Consider the following 20,794-nt stretch of genomic DNA (forward strand, 5'->3'; position numbering starts at 1 on the left):
GTTAAGAGCCACTCCTAGCATAGGCAATAGTTAGGATTAAAAGAGGAAATGCTATCATCGGATTACAATGGTCATTCCTCTGTTCCTGTTTGATTGATTGGAATTACTTAGAAGAAAAATAGGAGGGCAAAGAACCAAAAAGGATGTTCTGGGATGGGTTGAGTCCTCTGCCACTGCAGGTGTTGTATACTGTAACTGATAAGTTCATAAACTTACCAAGCTTCATTCTAAAAGATGGTAGATTTTTCTTCCTTCCAAGTACATCTTCACAGTCTTTTGTTCTAAACTGACAACATCTGTTAAGAAGACTCTAGAAAATGGAGCAGACCCTTTTAAAACAACACACTCGGCAGACTTTGTTGCTGACTGGATATAGCCACCAATAATTATCTCTAGTTGCAGTTATTTGATAAACAGAGAAGCAATTTAAATTTAGTGTAATATGGAGAATCCAAAACCAAATTGCTATGCACTTAGAGTTAGATTGAACTTAGGAAGTCAAACTCAGTTGTTGCACAGAAGTCAGGTTTTAAGTAACAAAAGACAGTGGAGGAAAAGTTAATAATGGCTGTTAATCTTTATTTGAACTCTTGTCTGGTTAAGATATTTAGTAGCTATTTATAATAACAACCTGAACATTTACAGTTTGGAAAGTTTATTCTTGGTTACAAATGCAGAGTTCATTATACATATTCACACAGTTGTAAAAGCAATCTGTACAGAGAGACCATTTTTTAAAATCTAGTCTTTGCTTTTATTACTGAAAGCACGAGAAAAAATATTTTTGGAGGTCTCAAGCTAATGTACTGTCCATTACAGCTTTAAACTAGAAATACATGATGCAGTACTAATTAATACCATTTTAACACATTAAAACAATGGTTAAGAAATACTGTTATTAATGCCTTCATTTTTAAAGTAATTGTTCCCCAAAGAACTGAGTAAATAGAATACTTTTCATGGCACATACACGATTAAAGATCACAAAGAGTTTGCAAATAGAGATGTTAAGTACGTTTTCTGTATTTTTAATATATATATATATTTCTTTTTAAAGGTGATACATTTTACAGAGATTTAGTCAGCGTTGTATAGAATACCATGTAAATAAATTCAAAACAAAACTAATTTTTGCAAGGTGTCCAAACTGCACACACATGCGAATAGCCCTTTCTCCTCTGAACAGCCTTACTGGAGTAATGCAACCACTCCCATAAATAAGGGACACTTGCATAACATGGTAGAGGATTAAGCCCTATCAGCACAATTTCAAAACAAATATGGACAGATAAAGCACACATTGCATGTATTTTTCTAAACTGTATACAAATAAGTGAGATTTTCATTTAGATTTTAAATACCAGCAGGTACAGTTATTTTCTCAAATTATGGTGTTTCAGAAATGCTAGCGTACATGCCAGTTTAAAAATGTTTCTGTCCAAAGTAATTTAATGCAACAGAGCAGGTGGCTTTCAGTTTTGACACTGGTATTTTGTGCTGAACATTCATCACATTGAATATTTTTTATTAATTTTTAAGATACCAGAAAAAAGAACCCCAAATAGTAGCGCAAGAAGTTGCTACATTTTGAAATTTTCTATAAAACTGCACTCCGTCTGTGAAACTAACTGGCAAACACAACAGGACTCCAACTCTCATTCTAGCTGATAGCAATATACTACCTCTTCTGCTTAATTTGGAAATTCCGTGAGTAACATGGGTGCTTTTGCTTTGCAAAACCAGGTCCTAATTTTTTAATGTAATTGCAGAAATGCAAGTTTGATATGCACCCACCTATACTTGACAACATCATGTAAAATGCACTTTTCAAAGTTAAGCATACAATACAATGTTTAACAGCATATAAAAAAGCAGCAAGTGGTATAAGTGTCATTTACAGATACTTGGGACATCTCCATTTTAAGGTTCTGTTCATTAATATCTACATTATATAAGAAACCACAAACACACACAAGCGAGCTGACTGTTCCATGAAACTGCGCAACTATGAGGCAACTTCTACCAGAACTTAGCGAACAGGGGTTGATTGTTATCCTAAGACATAGGGAAACCGCAAATGTTAATAATGTATTTCTTATTCCACTCTGTTGTCAATAATGCCACTTCTTATGCATTGAAAACTCGTGTTTCCCAGCTTTCCTGTGGTTTTCCCCCAGGCTCCCTACAGTAGTATAGAGTCATACAATCTATTAGGTCCTTCTTGATTAATTTCTAAGTGACAGGTTTTCGGCACTTACTTTAGCTGCGGATTACACAATAGTTAGACATCCCTTTTGTTGTGCCATCTGATGGTACACAAGCATATGGAAAAGTTGCAGTAGTTCACCTGGGGATGTGAAAATACTAGAAGTAATTTTTAGCTTACAAACGTAAATGATAATCAACCAAGGGAAAACAAAGTTTAGGAAATGGATTTTTTACTCACTGGTTTGCTTCAGTCTGCAATAGATTCCCCAAAGTGGAGCTGTGAAGTATTTCAAACTGTACTAATTATGGTCAGGTTCAACTGCAGTGCCAGGGACACAATTAAAAGGCAGGTGACTCCAGTAAATGACAGTGAGACTAGACTAACTAGAGTGACCAGGTGTTTTCTTCCCCTCCTCCCCACCCCCTTCTTTTTCCTTTAAAAAATAAAAAATAAAAATCACTATTGCAAAAGGGTCCCAGAAATATTCTTACATAAATGCTGTCCTGTAAGGTTGCTAACGTCAGTATATGCCACGGTGATTGCTTTGGCAAGCTAAAGTGTCTTAGGCCTCTGGAAATCTAACCAAATACTTCACCTCCCACGTGAAAATCTTCCTGGTTAAACAACTGGAAGGCTGGAGGTGCTACTAAGCATGTCAGCAGATATTTAACAGGTGGAACTTAGGAACTTAAAATGAAATAAGGGAGAAGACACTCCTAGTTATGCTAGTGCAAGTTGGAACAAAACTCACTGATCTGAATTCAGCCAGATACCTGCAGTATTTGTCCAGGATAAGTGGTTTGGGGGCATTTAAATTTTTACATTTTTATTATTTGTTGTTACCAATATTTTTGTGTATCTTAAATATAAATCTGTTGTTTGTAAAGAAAATAATTCAAAACTTCCATTCTGTAAAATCTAAAAATGGAAACTTGACGGGTAACCTACTACAAATAGATTTTATTTGTATATAACGCTTTAAATTGTCAGGGGAACAATGGGACTAAAAAAACCCAAGAAACCAAAAGACCCGAGAATATGATGGTATTTCCCAAGAAAAAAGTACCAGATTTGGAAAAAAGATTAAAGTTTCTATCTGTGCGCTCCTGTTTTACAAATATCTATTCAAACCATGTAGTCAATGCAAAAGGTGCGCCCATCCCTATGTCTGCTGTCAATTAAGGGACAGTGTCACGACATAAAATTTGTCCTAGCATAAAATTGGTTCCTCTCTATTAAAAAAAGATCTCCTCTAGAGGGCAGCATTAAATCAGTATTCAATGACCAGGAAACCTAAGCTGTAATGCTCCTTTATAATACACACTAAATTTACAGGCTAATAAGGCACAGTTATATTGACCAAGGATGGTTATTTACCATTACGATAAAGCTGGAAATTTCTGGCATCTTACTATTTTAATTAAGCTATGCATTACAAATGGATGAGTTCTTTCATTCTGGCCCAAGAGTCCACTGTATTTGGCTGACTGCAAAACCATGTACTACGTATAAAAAAATCACAGCTGAGCTGTGGGCTGGTGAGATAGTAAATACTGCAGACTGAAATCTTTGCTGGTGTAATCTAGTTCAGCACTATTACAGCCAACACAGTTGTGCTCAGTTACAGCAGCCGAAATGGGACACTGAGCTTGCATGTAGGGGGAAGAGGAGAAAGCAGCCCAACTAGAACACAGGCTTTCTGGCACGAAAGCCTTGGTCATCACAAACATGCTTCCTGGGTAGTGGGTTACTATAACAATCTTAAAGCCACAGGGAATGACCTGTGTCATTCTCCATGGATTACTTTTCATCATTGCATAGGATGTCTTGAACTGCTGAAACCTCACACGTGTTTTGTTGGTTTGCTTAAGGATTTCAAATGCTGAATTTATGAAATTACGGAAGACAAAAGCTCACCTAAATATTTTCATCTATTGGTTTCCTAAGAAGAAAACACATCAGAAAGTCTTTTATCATTAGAAGAAACATTCTTATTTTTAAATACACAGGAGAAAAATCCATATGGAAATAAATTCATCACCATTATATATACAGCAAGTGTTAGAAGCAGTGTTTACAAGAAAGGCGACTCCCTCCATGACAATAAAACTAAGCATGTGGCAATGTCTTGATTTAAAAACAACAACAACCAACCAACCAAAAAACCAAAATCTAAAATCCCAGTGCATTAAGGCTTGGAAACAGTTTCAGTTTGGAGTCAGACCGGGTTTTCTCTGCCACTGGTTTCATAACCCAGAGAAATTATTCCTGAACTCACTGGCCAAGCCCACAATACAGCTGCAAAACTAATTAATCTCACCTGCCCCCATCAGCACAGGGCAAATCATCAGGTTCATACTCTAGCAAGGGGCCTCTCAAGCTGCCAGCAGGCTTTCAGCACTGAACTGCGGTTACAGACATGGGGGTTATTTGGCCATATTCCCTCCTCCCCCCAAAATCCATTCCCACCAGAAGCTTTAGGGAGCGCTCCCTGTGCTTCCAGTTGGGTGCAGCATCCCCACTCGTGGAGCACCAGAGGCCAGGACCGGTGCAACCGCCACAGCCACAGCGAGCAGCAGCTCTGGTGTCGGTCACGTAACGCGTTTGCCATTTCTTGGGGCAAGGTAGCCCTGCCTGCAGAGCTTTGTGGCTGAAAAACTTTGGAGGGGTTTCAAGTGAGTTCTTGTGCCCTTAGGACTCAGTTCGGGAACTTTGCTCCCAGAATTGATTAGGCTACAGTATGTTAGAGAGAGGACATTGGTAGTAACTGGAAAGATAGTCATTAGCTACAATTTTAAATAGAACAAGCCTTAAAGAAAGCTACTTGTCCTCTGCTCCTGGGCAGCAGGCAGCTGTGGTTATCTTAACATAATGGAAATCACCATGCTTTCATGGTCAGTTAAATTAGACTAAGGAATTTTGTTTTGTAAACTAGAAAACAAAGATAAAACATAAGTTTGGCTGGGCTTCAGATTCCCCCAAGATCAGTAACTTAAGTGTGTTATCCAGAATGTCTATTGATGAATCCATGAAGCTAATGTAATATTTTAGCGATCAAGATAAATCAATTGCTCAGTCTCAGACTGACCTACATTTTATAAGCATTAGCAGCCTCCTTGTCAATCATCTTTATTGCTACTGACATCTAGTGGTAACATTTAGCTGCATTTCTGAATTCCTGTAAAACAATCTTGCATTCTCTCAAACCAGAGGAAAAAAAAGAGAGGTTTCCTGGGGAAAAAATGCACTATGCTTTGTGAGAGGCTGAGATAATTACTGAGTTTTGAGCAAGACTGCCAGTACTACCTAAAAGTAAAATTTATCTTCGTGAGCTATTTGCAAATTCAAAGTATTCAAAAAGACCCACATAAACGTTTTCATATGGAAGGAAAAAATACTCAACCGATCTGGCACGAATTTGCTGAGCAAAGCACATCTTTTTTTAACTCTTCCCAATAAGATCATGACTGCTCTGAAACAATTTATCATTTAACAACCTACTCTTCTAAATATGTGTGTGTGTGGAAAGCACATGGAAGTCTAAACAGATTTCCTCTTAGACTCTGAGCAATCGATACAAAAATCAGCGGTTCCTCTAATACAGTCTGTCGATCCACGTGATACGATCGACAAGGAACACTGAGTTCGGAATATAAAGGCCAAAAATGCACCGATCTCAGCTGAGGGTGGGGAAGGACTTCAAGGGCAGATCCCAGCCGCAGCCCCCCGCAGCAGCCTTGCTGGGGGATCTGTGCCTCGCTCTGTTCCCCAGCTCTGCTTTCCACAGGTCTCAGCTGAGCTTTGGCAACAGAAGGAGTTGGTAGAGTAGACGTACCACCAGCAGATCCTCGGACATCTACCGGTTAGTTCCTCGTAGCTGAAGTGGCAGTAGGCGCTGTATGCGGCAGGATCCGTCCCTGCTGGCATTTCTAGTGGGAATGACAGTGGCAGAAGTCCAGAGAAGCTGCTGCACGCAGGCTGCGGATCTGGACACGTGCAGTAACTCAAGCGTCCTGAACGTACCAGACTTGCTGCAGGTGCATAGCTGGATCTCCTTTGTACGTGCTGGACTCACCGTATTTGGGGTGCAGAATAAACCAATGCAGAGAGGGCGTTTACCTGGGAATTTTCAAAGATGATCACTAAACGGTCTGGCAGCTGAGGTGGTAGCGCTGATGGGTATGGATACCAGCCGCAGTGCTGTGCTTGGAAGAGAATTCTAGCCTTCCTCCTTGACTGGCATGGAAGCGCCGTGAGTGGTCAGGCTGTGCCTCGGGGACGGGGAAGAAAAATCCCGGTTTAGAGGATTCAAAATGGGCTCTCTTCCTCCGTTAAGAACAAATGTCTTGGGTTCTGTGGCAGCAGAGGCTCTGTGTTGGGAGGGGGACGGCTGCCATGCAGAGCGATTAGAGCAATAGGTAAAGCACTATTCTGGTATTCTGTATCAATGTTTTGCAGGCCTGGCAGTGGTCACAGTTGATGCCTACAAGCACTGGATATTCCACAAGTTGAAGACGGAATACTGACTTGTTTACCTGAAGATAATAGGACTTCGGGGTATTTCCTCAGAGAAAATATAAATTTTAATATAATTTCATAAGCTTTGGAGGTTAGCTTGTCTTGTAGCTTCAGTGATATCAAACTTCTTCAAGTAGGAGCTAGATAGAAAGCTGTTTAGTTTTTGCCAGCGTATGTAAAACAAGACTTTTCTATCTGCATTGTAGATTGTTTGTGGACACTTCCAGATTCTTGTGCTTTCTGCAGTCATTCTGGGGACTGAACTCTCATTGATATCGATAGAGGTTCCATGAACAGGACACGTGCAGGAATTTGAGTGTAGAAGCCCACAGCGTGGTTTGGAGTAGTGAATTGCTTTTAGTTTGGAGGTGACTGGGGGAGATGGGAAGAGCAACTGTACATTAAGGGAACAAATACAGATCTTCTTCCCGGTGACATCAATGAGAGATTTGCCTTCAACCTTCCACAGAAGAAGATTTTTAGCTTTAATTTGGGACAGTAAAGGGGTTTTTCAAAAGCACTAAAAGCCAGTGGGAGCTTGTTCAGCTGCTCCTTATGCCTTTAAAAACCCCTACACCAAAAGTGATAGCTAACAACATGAAATGGAAGTAAATAAAATGCATTTTCATTGCTGTTTTGAGTTAAATAATTCTTGTTTCTTGATTTGTTAGTTGATCTGAATTTACATGGATTTAATCTATATGGTGACCAAGAAAATGGTCAGTTACTGGTAAAGAAGCAAAGTATAGCCACAAAGCAAACAATGTGTAGGTGTAGACCCTAAGCAGCTAACAAAGACAGGTAACAAAAGTTCACTGCCTACAGCCATAAGTCTTTTGTGTCCATATCTACCAAGCTAGATGGCTGTTGCAGCATTTGCCAGCAGATAACAAATACTCCCAGCTGACTGAAAGGGTCAGCTCAAGGACACCTAGGACCCAGTCACAGATAAGGACTCACAGACATCAGTCAATCATCACCCTGCCTGCGTGGAGCACTGAGCATGTTCCTACTGTTCTTCAGAATATCGGAGCAAGAGCTACCTTCGTGCTAGGTCAGCCTGTACAGGGCAAATTGCCCCTGGATGGTCGCATCCCTCTCTCAAGTCCTCTCTGGCAGTAGCTGCCATAAGACATGCAGTGGAACAAGGATCTAATAGAGGGTTTGGATCTACTCAGTGCGCAAAAAATGACTCCCTTCTGTATTCTCTAAGATCAAGGCCACAAAGGGCCCCAATATCATCTGGTTTGATACCGTGGTCAGGCTCTTAATTTCACCTAAGACTCTTACAAAGAGCCTAGCAGCTTGCATTGGGCTAAAGTATTTCCTCCAGAAATGATCTGTTGAATCAAAAAGGCATTAAAGTGATGGGGATTACATCACTGGTCTGGTTAGGATTAACCAGTATCACCTTTAAAAATCCATGGCTTGTTTTATTTGATTTTGCGTAGCTTCAGCTTCTACCCATTGGACGGATATTTGTACATCTTTCTCTGTTCAGTTTAAGAACTTGTTAATATAAAGTATCTCCTCCCTGTAAAGGAATCCAATTGCCTCTTGATCTTCATTGTAAGCTGAACAGACTTGGCTGTAAGCCATTTTCTTCCTCCCTGAAATAATTTTTTATGGCTCTTTACTGCAAAGTCTCTGTTTTTTCCAACATCTTTAAAAAAGTGAACAGCATAATAGGTGGCAATTTTTAAATTGATCTCATTTAATGCCATATGAAGATATCAAAATCATAATCCTCCTTTTATTCATTACCCTGCTCTGCATGGGATGTGCCTGAGATGAGATAATTTAAAGAAAGAGCGAAAAAGGGGAGAGAAGGAAGAGGTCAAGAGGGGTGTGCACAGTTACAGAGTTTACAGTTAAAACCACGTAAACCAAGAAAAATCAAATGCAAATGAACCCCACAAACCAAGACAATTAAATACTCCAAACTCCCAAGTTTTGGGAAGCCCAACAGCAACATTATGTGCTCTGTTGTTTCAGAAAAGACTTCAGCAGAGCCCTCCCTGTCCTGCAACTCTCTACACTGAAAGTATTACTTGGTTTTTGTGTTTTGAAATTCTGTAGTGGAGGTTTCTTGGGGAATTTGGATTCCACAGTAATAAAGCGCTTGCACATCTTCAGCCACAGACCCCAGAACGGGACCCAGAGGTGCTTCCTCTTGAGAAAAAAAAGGTTTTCTTGATAGTAGTGGAAATAACCACAGGTAGTCAAGGTTGTTCTGTTTAGCCAAAGAATTGCTATTTCCATCATATCAACAGCAGGTAGCAATGAATGGAGCTTGGCTTTGTTTCCTCTGCAAGTGGCAAGTCCTCTTGTTTGACCAGATGGTATACAGCAGCTTCTTTCATTTCTAGGGCTGCATCCTTTTTTTCTTCTTTGTTTTCAGCCAGTTTTTTTCACCCTTTTAATGTGCATGTGCAAGGCAAATACAGAGTTGAGAGCCAAGTTAGGACAGGGATTTCTCCTTCCTTCATGTGATAAGGCACACTAGGCAACACGCTGTCTCAGTACTGTTAGTTCACGCAGCAACATTAACTGTTCATTCCCAGCTACTGTCATTGGTACCTTTATCAAATCCTGATGTTATCATGCGTATCTTACGGGTTTGGGAGCTTTACAGTATTTTCAAAGTCCATAAGTGACAGAATCCAGTATAAAAAAAGGTCAATATATTACTGTTGAAAGTTTTTTTTTTCCTTTTTTTATACAAAAATTAAAAAGATCAAAATATATCACATTATTTACATATTGTGCTTCATGCTTAGAGATCACTGAAAAAGAACACACAGACAAACATTTTAATCAAAGAGAAATGCTCCATTCATTACACTTACTTATCTTATTGTTAACATTATAAGGATTGGCCTTCATATTTCTTTTAATGTTAACAGTACATCCAAATGACTTACCACAGATTTAAAAACTTTTATATGCTAAGGGCATGCTCACGTTCTAACCGAGGGTTTGCAACTAGTTAGTAACATGCTTGCTACTAACTTGAACTGTGTCCACACACCACATGTGTGAAGCTGGGTTAGTAATTCCACTCAGCTTCAGTGTCATACCCTTGTCGGAGAATGAGGTTACAGCATCCTCCTACAAGTCTGGATCAAATCCTCATCTTATGGGGGAACACGTCTCTCCTCATTCTCCCAGGCTGCCTTTAGCACTTATAGCTTGGCCGTTCTGGGCGTGTGAGACTGTAGGAATTACCTGACCACCTGCACCCAGATCTACCGATTTGAGCACTGAAGCAGCGTAGTGGTTGTGGATTATAATTACAATGGCAGAAAAGTCTTTCTTTGGAAATAAATGTTTTGGAACTCTGTGACAAGAGGTAACCCACTGTAAAAGTCTCAGCTAGAGCGTATGGGCTAAGTCACACGAGCGCATTTTGCAGGTGGTGCAGTCTTTGCACGAATGGTTCTTAAACTGCCTAGGGCATAACAAAAGCCTGGCCTGAGCGAGCCTGAAAAAAGGCATTGCTACTGACAATATTAACGAGAGTGATTTTTCATGCTTGGCCAGTTTTTGGAGCGGTGTTCCTAGCACCAGTCTACAGCTGTGGGGAACAAGACATGAAGCTAGGTGGAGTTCTGCTCTCCCAAGGCATGACATTGCTTAAAGGACGTGCAGCAGTGCAAACAATCACCATGCAGCAAACATTACTCAGGACCTGCTCAAGGATGTACAATTATTATTATTACTGTACCTTATGCCAACATCCTGCTACTGGCAGTCCGTCTGGTCCCTGCAAAATTGAATTTACCGATTTTAATTTCTGTTGACAGTGACTTAAGTGTCAGACCCAAAAACCTGAAGCTCAATCTTCACAACGATGAAAGGTTTAGCAGCACCTTTAATTACCATGCAAGACCCATTTACTGTTATATGCACAAAAATAAATATGCAGGCAATGTAATCCATGTCTCACGCACAACACAAAATTGAATACACCCAAGGGTAAAAAGAAAAATAAAATAAGTCTACACTTTCTTTCTCCTTTGAACAAAAAAGAAAATGTGAACAAATACAATAATTTGGAACAACAGTTAATTAACTTCATAATCTGCTTTATAAGGTAGTGGTTTTTGCAATTGGACATATATATGGAAAGCATGATGTGGAAATGTATTTTTTTGTTAGTATGCGCTTTTCAGTTTGGAGGCGGTGATGTAATTTTTTTTTTTCCCAGATGATATCGTAATTGTGTTAAATTCGATCCTGCAGTACTTAGTTTCTTTAGAAAACTTGATTTGCTGAACTGATTGAAATAGGATGAGTTGTGGACTATGCAAAGGGAGTGAAAATATTTGTCTTTTTCTGATGGAGATACAAGAAACATACAGAAATCAGAAAGCCAGAAGAGCTTACTTACCAGGAGGAAAACACTGAAAAGGAAGGAGCCCCTTAGAAGAGGAATGGACTATATGTGACCAACTCTTTCAAGATACTTTAGAAGAAATAGCTGACTTCAGCTGCCTTTTCTGATGCTGGATTTTTTTAAGGCTCTTGGATCTCTGATTGCATGAATTTCTGCATGTAGAGCTACAGAGAGCACACATGCACTGATCCTTCCCTCAGAGCCACCTCCACATTAACTAGGGGTGGGAAGCCACGAGGATGTGTACGCAGCAGAGATAACTGCTAGTGCAAATATAGGTCAAAATGCCTTTTTACATTTTTTTACTGTAAATGTCAGTCATCACATTTTTTGTATTCTGTATTGATTTTATATGTAAAATAGCCTATGCCCAATAAAACAGATGCAGTGAAGTAAGGTTACCCTCTCCAACTACTCCTAGTGTAACAGGTCAAGTTATTTTCACGTGCTTTCCTATAACATTAGTTAGAAAACATACGCATTCTTCTGCTGACACCAGTCAATATTTTGGTCCATGACTATTCATAAAAAAAGTGCAACTTGTACATTTACCAGAGTTGTCTGGGGGTGAAGGGTAAAGGGGACAAGGCACAGAGCAGTTGTTTGACCTAGAAAGATCGTGACCTGCTGTTAAAGCGCATCCTAACACTGACCATCACGGGGTTGATTTCTGCCCTGGGCTTTTTCTTCTTCCTGTGCACTCAAAATACTTATTTTGGCCATCCTAAAACTGCACACCTTTCTACCGTGATTCACTCGAGTGATTAAAAAATGACTCGTCAACTTAAAAAGAGCGTTGCAACTTGCGTGTAAGGCTCACGCTCGTGCTCCTGGACTGAAAGCCATTGCCGAGAGCCCAACAAGCCTCCACTGCACGGTGGGGTGGAGAACGAAGATGACAATCCCAGCCAACGTGTAACTAACCCTCACATACGTAAGCGGGAAGATGTGCAAGTGCTTTACTAACTAGTCGTGTAGTAGTTAGGTATCGGAGAAATTGCCTACTGCAATTTACATTGCCTTCAATACAGACAGGTCTTGTGTTTTCTGTATAGTTAAGATGGGAGATAGTTGGTAAATATAACATCTCCGGAGAGTAAATATGTAGAGTTGAAGTGGGCCTGCTGCTAGTAATTGGTTTCTTTGACACATATGAAAGTATTTAACTTTTTGAAAGAGAGACAGCTTACTGCCCTTTTGTTTCTCCGAAGACAACTGCAAATCATCGAACATGCAGCATTTTCTATGGTTAAAAAAAAAAAAGAAAATAAAACAATGACCTCTTTTAGCTAGTCGTGCAGAGCCCTTTCAGGGAGCAGAGCACAAACCTTCCTGCATAACCGCTGGACTTCGACCTGAGCTCTGCAGGGCAGAGCTACGTGCTGACACAGCAAAAGCCCTTCTAATGCCCAGAGTGCCAGTGACCCCTGTGCCACAGAACTGGCCGGTCACTTGAGGAAACTTTTCAAAACCCAGCTGGGAATCGGACTCACAGGGCTGCAGCAGCACAGGCACGAGGGGAACCAAACTTGGCCATAGGTGCTGAGAAAACCAGAACTATTTTTAGCGTCTGTTATCATAAGGGGGCAAGCATCCCCTACGTGATCTCCCATTGCTTACACTCCTCGCCTAAAGTCATTTTAACCGGGAGGGAGAAGGCACAACACATTGGCATCCTTCCCCAAATGCCAAAGTGAAACATCTTGTCCAGCTCTGCTGCCTTGTGTCCTTCCTCTCCCCGGAGGGATTCGCTCCTTGGGACAGGGCTTGGCCACCGCAGAAACACACACAAGCCATGCAAGAAAGAAAGAAAGAAAGGAAGAAAGAGAGCAGATACTGTACCAAAGGGCAGGGCACGCTCACCCCGTCCAGGCCTGGGAAACCTGGGTCCCTTTTGCTGCCTGCAATGCTACGATCTCCCTGTTTGAAAAAATAACTGCTTGTTGAGAATGGTAAAGGACATGGGAGTTACTCGAACAGACACGCAATGTTTCGGCAGAGGAGGACAGGTCTAGAACTTTACACCTCCATTTCTGATGACACAGCAAGTCAGCAGAGTGGTTTTATGGTAGGGAATTCACAGACACATAGTCTGTCATCTGGGAAAGATCTTTATACACAAACCAGAGATTCATGTTTGTAACAGCCTGTTGAAAAAGATGAGGGTTAAATCATGCAGCATGTTGAGGGAGGAAAGATGATCATCGCAAACGAAAAAATTAATTGTAGTTCACATTCAATCTCCAAGCACAATAAAGCGTATTGACTGAAGGAGCTTTTTGCTGGTATAGCGGAGCCACACAACAGCTTTGATTGCCATAGCTGTGCTGATGGGGCGAGAAAAAGTCACACATTTAGAAAAGAAATGGGTTTGTTGGAGCATGTTGGAGCAGGTACCTGGCACTGCTAGTTAGGTGCAGCTGAACTAGGGGCTAACAGCTACATTTCAGTAGTTTTATTTCAATAGTTGATATGAATCACTCTTTCATCCTGCAGCCTCAAAGCATTTCAGGGAAGGGATCTCTAGTTTTAGTCTTTATATGAAAAATAGTAATGAAAAGGAGGTAAATGTTACCAGACCAAGTAATGCTTATAAACAAGTATAGTGGTTTTTTTTTCCTGGGCCCTATCAAAGGAATGAGATGTTCTGGAAGTGGACTTGGGAGATCCACCTTCCTCAGGCTCAAACACGCAGGAGTTTTCCTGGAAAGGCTCTTTGTGTACACGCTGCACGGCGGTGGCCCGGGATGTGTCTGAGAAGGGAGAGATCCGAGCCGTGAGCTGCTGTCTCAGGCAGAGAAACACGGGGAGGGCTCTTCTCCCAGGGACACTTCTTGGCAGCCTGGAGAGCTCCAGCTCACACATCACTTACCTTTGGCAGCACTAAGATGCTAGCAACTCCGACCCGCTTCTCCACGCAGGGGAGAGCAGGCTGGGCTCATCCCCCGCTCGGTTTGCGGAGGTGAAGGGATGGAGCTGACCTTGTTTTCAAACTGATTCCCATCCACTGCACTGAGTTACTCCCTGATTTCAAATGCACTCAAAAGCCAGGCCAGCAGCTTCACCAGGGCACGCTATCTCCTGACGAGCGTTACTGAAGCCCATTGTTCCTGACTACAATAAGAAGGTCTTTACACAAAGATTCTTTATTTTTACTGCTGTGGCTTGCTCCCATCTGGCCAGTGAGGAGCCCTTACAGCGAGCAGTGAACTTCCAGCAGTGCAGATAAACCATTAAGAAAAGTGAGAAAACAATAACCATCTGCTCTGATTTACTGCAAAATAAAGAACTACCAAATCCTCCCTCTCTTTCCCTGGCTGCAAAGCTGCGTCTCCTTTTCAGTCCCGGCAACGCGTGCTTAGGGTGAGTGAAATAAAAGACGTACCACAGGACAAGGCTGATCCAGTCCGGGAGGGCCTGGTTCCCCCTTCTGCCCTTTGGCTCCTTTTCTCCCTGGTATTCCTCGCTCACCCTGTTGGCACAACAGGAAAATATCAGGAACAGGGGAGGAAACACCTTGGCTTTCAGTCGCACAGCACTTGCAGAGTCCCACACCTCAGCCAGAGTAGGGACGTTTGCACTACTGTAGCCTCAACTGACTAATTAAATCACTGGGAAAATCTTCAGTTAAAGCTGGGTGGAGATATTTTAATAGATAGTTTTATAACAGAACGACTAAATGACCAGTTTCTGCTAGAAACCAGGCTGGTATCTGACAGTAAGTGGGAACCTCAGCTTCCAGCCGCTGCCCTGCGCTCAGCTGGGCTCCTGCCTCTGGCTGGGCACCCCTTTATTTAAGGATCCCTGTAACAAAACCTTTGACTTGGATCCATTTTCAAGGTCTATAAACCAAAATCAGCAATTCTTTGCAACTTGGAGCTGTCAGGCTGCTCCATTTCGCTACAGTGGTTGTGCTGGGGGGAGATAGGCTTGCAGAAAGCACTTCCAAGTGGGTAAAAATTAACTGTATGTCCTGCCCTACACTGGGACCACGTAGATACTTGGGCCACAGAAAAGGCCTTACAGCAGTGACCTGAGAAATGCTGCCAGGCTGGAGAAGGAACCAGCAGCCAGGGCAAGCATCGCTGCCTGCCAAAAAGAGCAGCCAGTCCTGCCCCCCCCGAGCATCTCTACAGCCATAACCCACTCACCTTCTCGCCTCTTTCACTTCTCTCTCCTTTCTCTCCTCTGAGACCTGGGAAACCCTATCACAACAATTTTTAGGTAGGGTTAAAGGAAAAAAAAAGAAAAAAAAAGGTTTCTAAGTTTAGTGTGCAAGCATCCTGGCATCTCAGTTCAACATAAGCAATCCCCAGCGATCAACCCATCCTCCCATGGTGACGAATATGACATTTTCTTCCTGTTGACTTGGTATGCCAGCAATTTCTTGGGAAACCTAGTGCTTTACCATACCCCACTAACATTACAGCTATTAGAGATTTTCATTTCACTGAATCCAATACAAATATTTTCAATTGGAAAGGGAAACCCCTGTGACATCTTTAGCTGAGCAGTTACTGCTGTGCAGTGGAAGTAGTCTGGCAGCTGGCCTGAATTAAGCCCTTTCCTACAGACATCATTCCACAGGCACCATGTTTAAGGCAGAGTAGTCTATACAGTGTTAGCTACACATTTTTCCAACAACCTCAAGCAATTTGATGGCCTTTACATGCGTGTTGTTCATGTTTCTATATATCACAATTCATGTTTTCCATACTCACATCCAATCCTGGCTCCCCTGGCTTTCCCTGCAGTTGTAAAAATAAAAATTAAGACATGCCGTATTGAGTTTGGCATTGCAGGCAAACTTATATCCAGTTGGCGAATACTGTAATGACAGCACAGGCTCACCCAACAGCCCCAGGGGTTCGAGGAGAGCTCCTCGCCATCCATCAGGATAGTGCCGGTAAGCCCAGCTCTGCAGTTCAGGCTGGACCCACCGTGGCAGGATTTTACAGCCCCTATTTTAGGATTACACCACAACTTCACCGCTCCTTACCCACACCAGTAATTACCTTCTCTCCTTTGGTACCGGGTAAACCAATGAGCCCTGGAGCACCCGGGAGACCCTTAAAGAAAACAGGAACAAGGCATTGGGATAGTTGCTGTAAGGCAGGTTTCTGCTGATGGCCAGAAATGAGATATGGGAAAATGACTCACAGCGGGTCCAGGGTCGCCGTGGTCCCCCTTCTCACCGCTGTCACCTTTTTCTCCCTTTGCCCCGTCCAAGCCCTGCAAAAACGAAATGGCATCAACCAAGGCGACCTGGCAGCTCTGCCCAGGACAGCCACCCCGTGCATCCACCGCCTCCTGGGATGCTTATACCTGCGCTGCTGTTAACATTTTCCTCTTGACCAGCTCATATAAGAAAATAGTTGAAAATACAGGTTTAAGCCTGTGGGTTTGGAAACACTAACTCGCATGTGCCGCTGCCCCTCAGGACTCCGTGCTGGAGGAGGATTTAAGATTGTAAATGTGTTTGGAAGGAAAAATGGCTTGTTTTCCAAAACGCCAACTGCTGCACAGCACAACCCAGGGATGTGTTGTCAAACTGACAAAAAAATCAGTCCCCAGAGCTGACAGGCCTTTGTGAGCCTGTAAATAATGCACTGGCAGCCTGGAAACAGTGGGTGACATTTAATTTATTGACTTACTTTAGGCCCCTGGATTCCTGGAGGACCCTGCGGGAAAGACAATGGTGCATTTGAAAACCAGATTTTAAAAAACAAACCCCAAAGTGTGCTTCCCAAACCATTTCTTGCTCAAATTATGGGCTGACAATGGCCAAATATTTCTTTTCAAGACAGGTGGCAGTTTATTTGGTTCTCCGACGTCAAGTCGGAGGGAAGGGGAACTGGAAGGGACCTCTTTGCGTAACAGGCAACAATAAAGCTCTGCAACATGAGCTTTGGGGAGCGAGCGCTGCGAGAGCTTTGCTGAAGCAAGTGACAGCAAGCTCCGGAGGGCGGCACGCTGCCACCGCGGCCCTCCGAGCTCGGGCAGGGCTGGGGACACCTCCCGGGTTACGAACGCCACCTGGAAAGCATCCTGACCGTCCCGATGCCCTTGACGGCTCCTCAGCCTTTTGGAGCATCGTAGGTACCCAACACCTTAGACATCTGCATCAAAAACGCTCCGCGTGTTCATCACCACCCGCATCCTCTCCCACTGCAGTTGATGGCAAAAAACTATGGCAAATTTATGGGAATACAGACACCATTGCGGTGGGGAACAGGTTTTCCCATGCCACAAGGTTTTATCTTTTCCCCATCCCAAGGGACAGCTTGGTTATTTGCAAAATATGCCACAAATGCTGACGTACTCTCCTAAATCGGGTGCTTCCATCTCTCCAACAAGAGCACCCAGTGCTGTAGCTCGTCCCTCATTTTTTTCCTGGATTCACAGCAGCCCACAATGATTAAACAGAGCAAGCCACCCTTGTCCTCAACTAATCACATGCGATAACAAATCTGCAGCAATGCTCAAAGAGCCTCTCTCCAGAGTCCTACCATAGGGCCGGGTAATCCTGGGGGTCCAGGCTCAGGTATGATCTGCAGAAGGGAATTAAATGGCGTGTTAATGGGGCTGGGCACAGAGAGAAGACAGTTTGGGAATGGAAACCTCACACGGCCCAGAATCATGATTTAATACTCTCTGATTTAATGGCTTTAATCAAAATATCTGCTAATCAAAGAGCTGCTTTAGGACTTACAGACAAATGAGTCTTAATAAGCACATGAATCAAGATAGCCTCTGAAATGAGAAATGTAACCCACACTTCTCAGTGTATTTGCCAGTCGCAAAATGGATGTAATGGAAAATGATGCCATTTTGTGTACAGACTGGAGGAAACCAGACTTTTTGATTAAAAAAAACCAACCAAACAAAAAACCCAGAACAAAATTAGAGCTCTCATGTCATTAATAAAAAGCTATCAAAACCCACCACCACTTCTTTTTTTTAAGCAAAAGGCATGAATAAGTTAAAAAGGATGCAGAAATCCTATAAAACTGCAAGGAGCCTGATATGTTTTTAGAACAAAATATAATTAAAACAGCAGCATCCAGTATCTCAACCATCAATGCAAAATTTAAAGTAACTTTGAGGTGCCGAGTATGCAAACTGTTCTTCCCTAACAAATAAACCCCATTTAGATGCATCTGAAAGTTCCTGTAGGAAGCAGCTGGGTTTTGTTCCCCTCTGCTACATTGATGAACATGAGACTGGTGGCTCCAGCCTGCACACCCCGATTTCACCTGACCCCACATCATGGAACAGGCTTTATGTTGCCAGGATCTTACATGATTATTCTGCAAACATGGTGACCCGGTGTCTCCTTTTTCTCCTTTGTCTCCTTTTGGCCCTTCTGCTCCCTAAAAGATAACAGTGTAATGCCAATGTGGTGAATCTTCCGGGAAAGCAAAACCAAGAGAAAAATACATTTGTCTTCCCCTAAACTCCAGCCTTGGCTCAAGCAAAGCTCATGTTCATCCCCAGGGGACTTTGAGAAAAGATTTTCTCCTTTTGCTACTGGCTTACATCACCTTCTGAATAAGCCGTTATCATCATCATTAGCAAAGAAAATTTAAAGCTCCCACATCCTCCAGCTCCGCAGTAACGCGGTGCGGAGAGGCCATTGCTTAAATCGGCAAACCCGGCCATATTCTGAGCATTTGCAGAAATCAATACATTAAAGAACCAAGCAGCAGACGTACAGGGACAGAAGGAGGGACGTACCGGTGGACCCGCTAAGCCCATTTCTCCTGTTTCTCCTTTCTGTCCCGCGATTCCCACGCTGCCCTGGTCACCCTTTGCTCCTTTGGGACCCTGGAAATTTACAGAAAACAACTTGCTTAGGAGAAAACCATTAACCCCCCCCCCCCCCAACAGCCATTTCTGCCTTTCCGCTGTTTCTCTCCATATCGCAGCACGAGCTCACAAAAACAAGTTTTAACATTAAAACTTACATATGCCAATTTTGCGGGCGCAGCAGAATTTGGCTGGGCTGTAGCAGGGATTGCAGCCAGTCAGGGTTGGGAAGGTTTATGACAAAATTTGAGACAGTGTCTGATGAACCACTCGTAAAAGGAGCCCCTTTAACCCAGCAGAAATGACCATGAGCAGCATCTGCGCACTCACAGCACAGGGCCGTAGGCAAAGGGCAATTAATTCAAGGAGATGCAGCTGAACATCACAGGGCAGGAGCTTGCTCCTGGCAGGCTGAGATTTACTTTTCACAGCAACAGCTCTCACAGACACACAAGTAAACTCCTTTTTAACTCAGCTCCCGCGAGGTCTCGCTCCAGCCATGCCCCGCGCACCTTTTCACCGTCCAGTCCAGGTGGACCCGGCAAGCCCAGCTCTCCCTGAAGCGACACAAAGAAAGGGGAGCCCACGGTAAGTTAAATCAGAAAATCATCTCAGGAAAGCATTTTGCAAGGGAATGAGTGATTCACGTGTATCAGCTGTTGTCGTTATGGGTTTGGCATTGCCAGGCTCAGGAGCAGCAGCAAGGAGGTTTCAGAGATGTGCCAGCATTACCGGCTCATCTGGATTTGGGCAGTATGGTGACCTTGAGAGGCACTGAAATCCTGCCCCATCCCGAGAGATGCTTTTCTGTACATTAAATTCTTGTCTTATAGAAACTACAGCTGACTGTAGGTTACCGGCTACTGCTTGTGAAGTGGGAGGACAGGAGTCCTGCTCGGATGCGGTGCCGGGGCAGTAAGTGGCACACGGGGCAGGCGGGATGGAGGGCGGCTCGGCACAGCCTTTGGGACTGCCGGCCCTTCTTCACAACTGCTTCTCCCATTTCCTTCTACCTCCTGCCACGTGCAGTGAGGAAGTCTCGGAGGGGCTGGGATTTCACCCATCAGGTGTGGGATTGGGAGCAGATTCATTTCTGGGACAGCATCCTCCAGAAGAGGCTGGAGACCAGAGAGAGGTCAACAAAACTTTGGCTTTTGTGTGAAAACCTCCTTTTTCAGCCCAGGAAAGTGTTAAATAGCATTTCCTTTACCATGTGTAGTCTCAAGTCCCACAGCCAGCATCACTTGCCTTATTTTGGCTTGGGAAACACTTGCTACATGGAGAGCTGCTAACAAGGTCTGCATGGCAGAGGTTGGGCTCACCTTGGGACCTGGAGCACCCTGGGGGCCCGGTGGTCCTGGGGGACCTGGCGAACCCTGAAACACAGCAAACAAAACGGGTGTGAGCATGGCTAATGTTAAAGCACGCTGTCCTCATGCTGCTGGGGACGAGCTGGGAGAAGCTCCCAGCCATGATCTACAACAGACACTTGTGGGACCCGGGTTGCCCAAACACCACGACGAGCTCAGCTGACACAAAGCCACCCAAGGGGATGCAAAAGAAAACACAACCGGAGCTAGCCGGGTGTACAGGTGCAGCAGTACGTGTGTTAAGAGGCAAAATGCCTTTACTGGAGATGTGGCCCCAGATCTGGTGGTCTCTTTTTGCGCTCTCCCTACTCCAGCCAGCCGGCCTGGGGAGAAGCATCCTGCTGAAAACAGCAACAACCAGCTAGGGAGGTGCAATTAAAGAGGGGAAACGAAGGAGTTTGTGTGAGCACTAACAGCAGGAAAACTTGCACACTTAAATAATCTGTTTTTCCTGGGCACTGCTGGGTGTGGAGACCATGATCCGCCTTG

The 20,794-nt window shown here is 43.4% G+C and overlaps 2 protein-coding genes across 7 annotated transcripts in view; one reads left to right on the forward strand and one right to left on the reverse strand.

Moving 5' to 3' along the window:
• Window positions 1–11,523, forward strand: part of HNRNPAB (heterogeneous nuclear ribonucleoprotein A/B) — a 31,246-nt gene extending 19,723 nt beyond the window's left edge. For 2 of the 6 annotated variants that reach the window (XM_075056966.1, XM_075056971.1), the window contains one exon: window positions 10,938–11,523. The gene's annotated coding sequence lies outside the window, so the exon portion shown is untranslated. Of the gene's footprint in view, window positions 1–6,667; window positions 7,377–10,937 lie in introns of those variants that run through there. The other 4 variants (XM_075056967.1, XM_075056972.1, XM_075056964.1 and 1 more) reach the window with 2 other exon arrangements.
• The window catches only part of COL23A1 (collagen type XXIII alpha 1 chain), a 192,912-nt gene continuing 180,539 nt past the window's right edge, over window positions 8,422–20,794 (reverse strand). The window contains exons 18-30 of the mRNA XM_075056978.1: window positions 20,258–20,311; window positions 19,448–19,492; window positions 18,864–18,953; window positions 18,428–18,499; window positions 17,636–17,677; window positions 16,781–16,807; window positions 16,287–16,358; window positions 16,142–16,195; window positions 15,848–15,874; window positions 15,278–15,331; window positions 14,512–14,598; window positions 10,455–10,493; window positions 8,422–9,143 (exon numbers count right to left, since the gene is read on the reverse strand). Coding sequence (XP_074913079.1) covers window positions 9,093–9,143; window positions 10,455–10,493; window positions 14,512–14,598; window positions 15,278–15,331; window positions 15,848–15,874; window positions 16,142–16,195; window positions 16,287–16,358; window positions 16,781–16,807; window positions 17,636–17,677; window positions 18,428–18,499; window positions 18,864–18,953; window positions 19,448–19,492; window positions 20,258–20,311 — 714 coding nt within the window. The 3' untranslated portion in view covers window positions 8,422–9,092. The remainder of the gene's footprint in view (window positions 9,144–10,454; window positions 10,494–14,511; window positions 14,599–15,277; window positions 15,332–15,847; window positions 15,875–16,141; window positions 16,196–16,286; window positions 16,359–16,780; window positions 16,808–17,635; window positions 17,678–18,427; window positions 18,500–18,863; window positions 18,954–19,447; window positions 19,493–20,257; window positions 20,312–20,794) is intronic.

The sequence above is a fragment of the Buteo buteo genome, chromosome 24 (assembly GCF_964188355.1).
Source record: "Buteo buteo chromosome 24, bButBut1.hap1.1, whole genome shotgun sequence".
Lineage (NCBI taxonomy): Eukaryota > Metazoa > Chordata > Aves > Accipitriformes > Accipitridae > Buteo > Buteo buteo.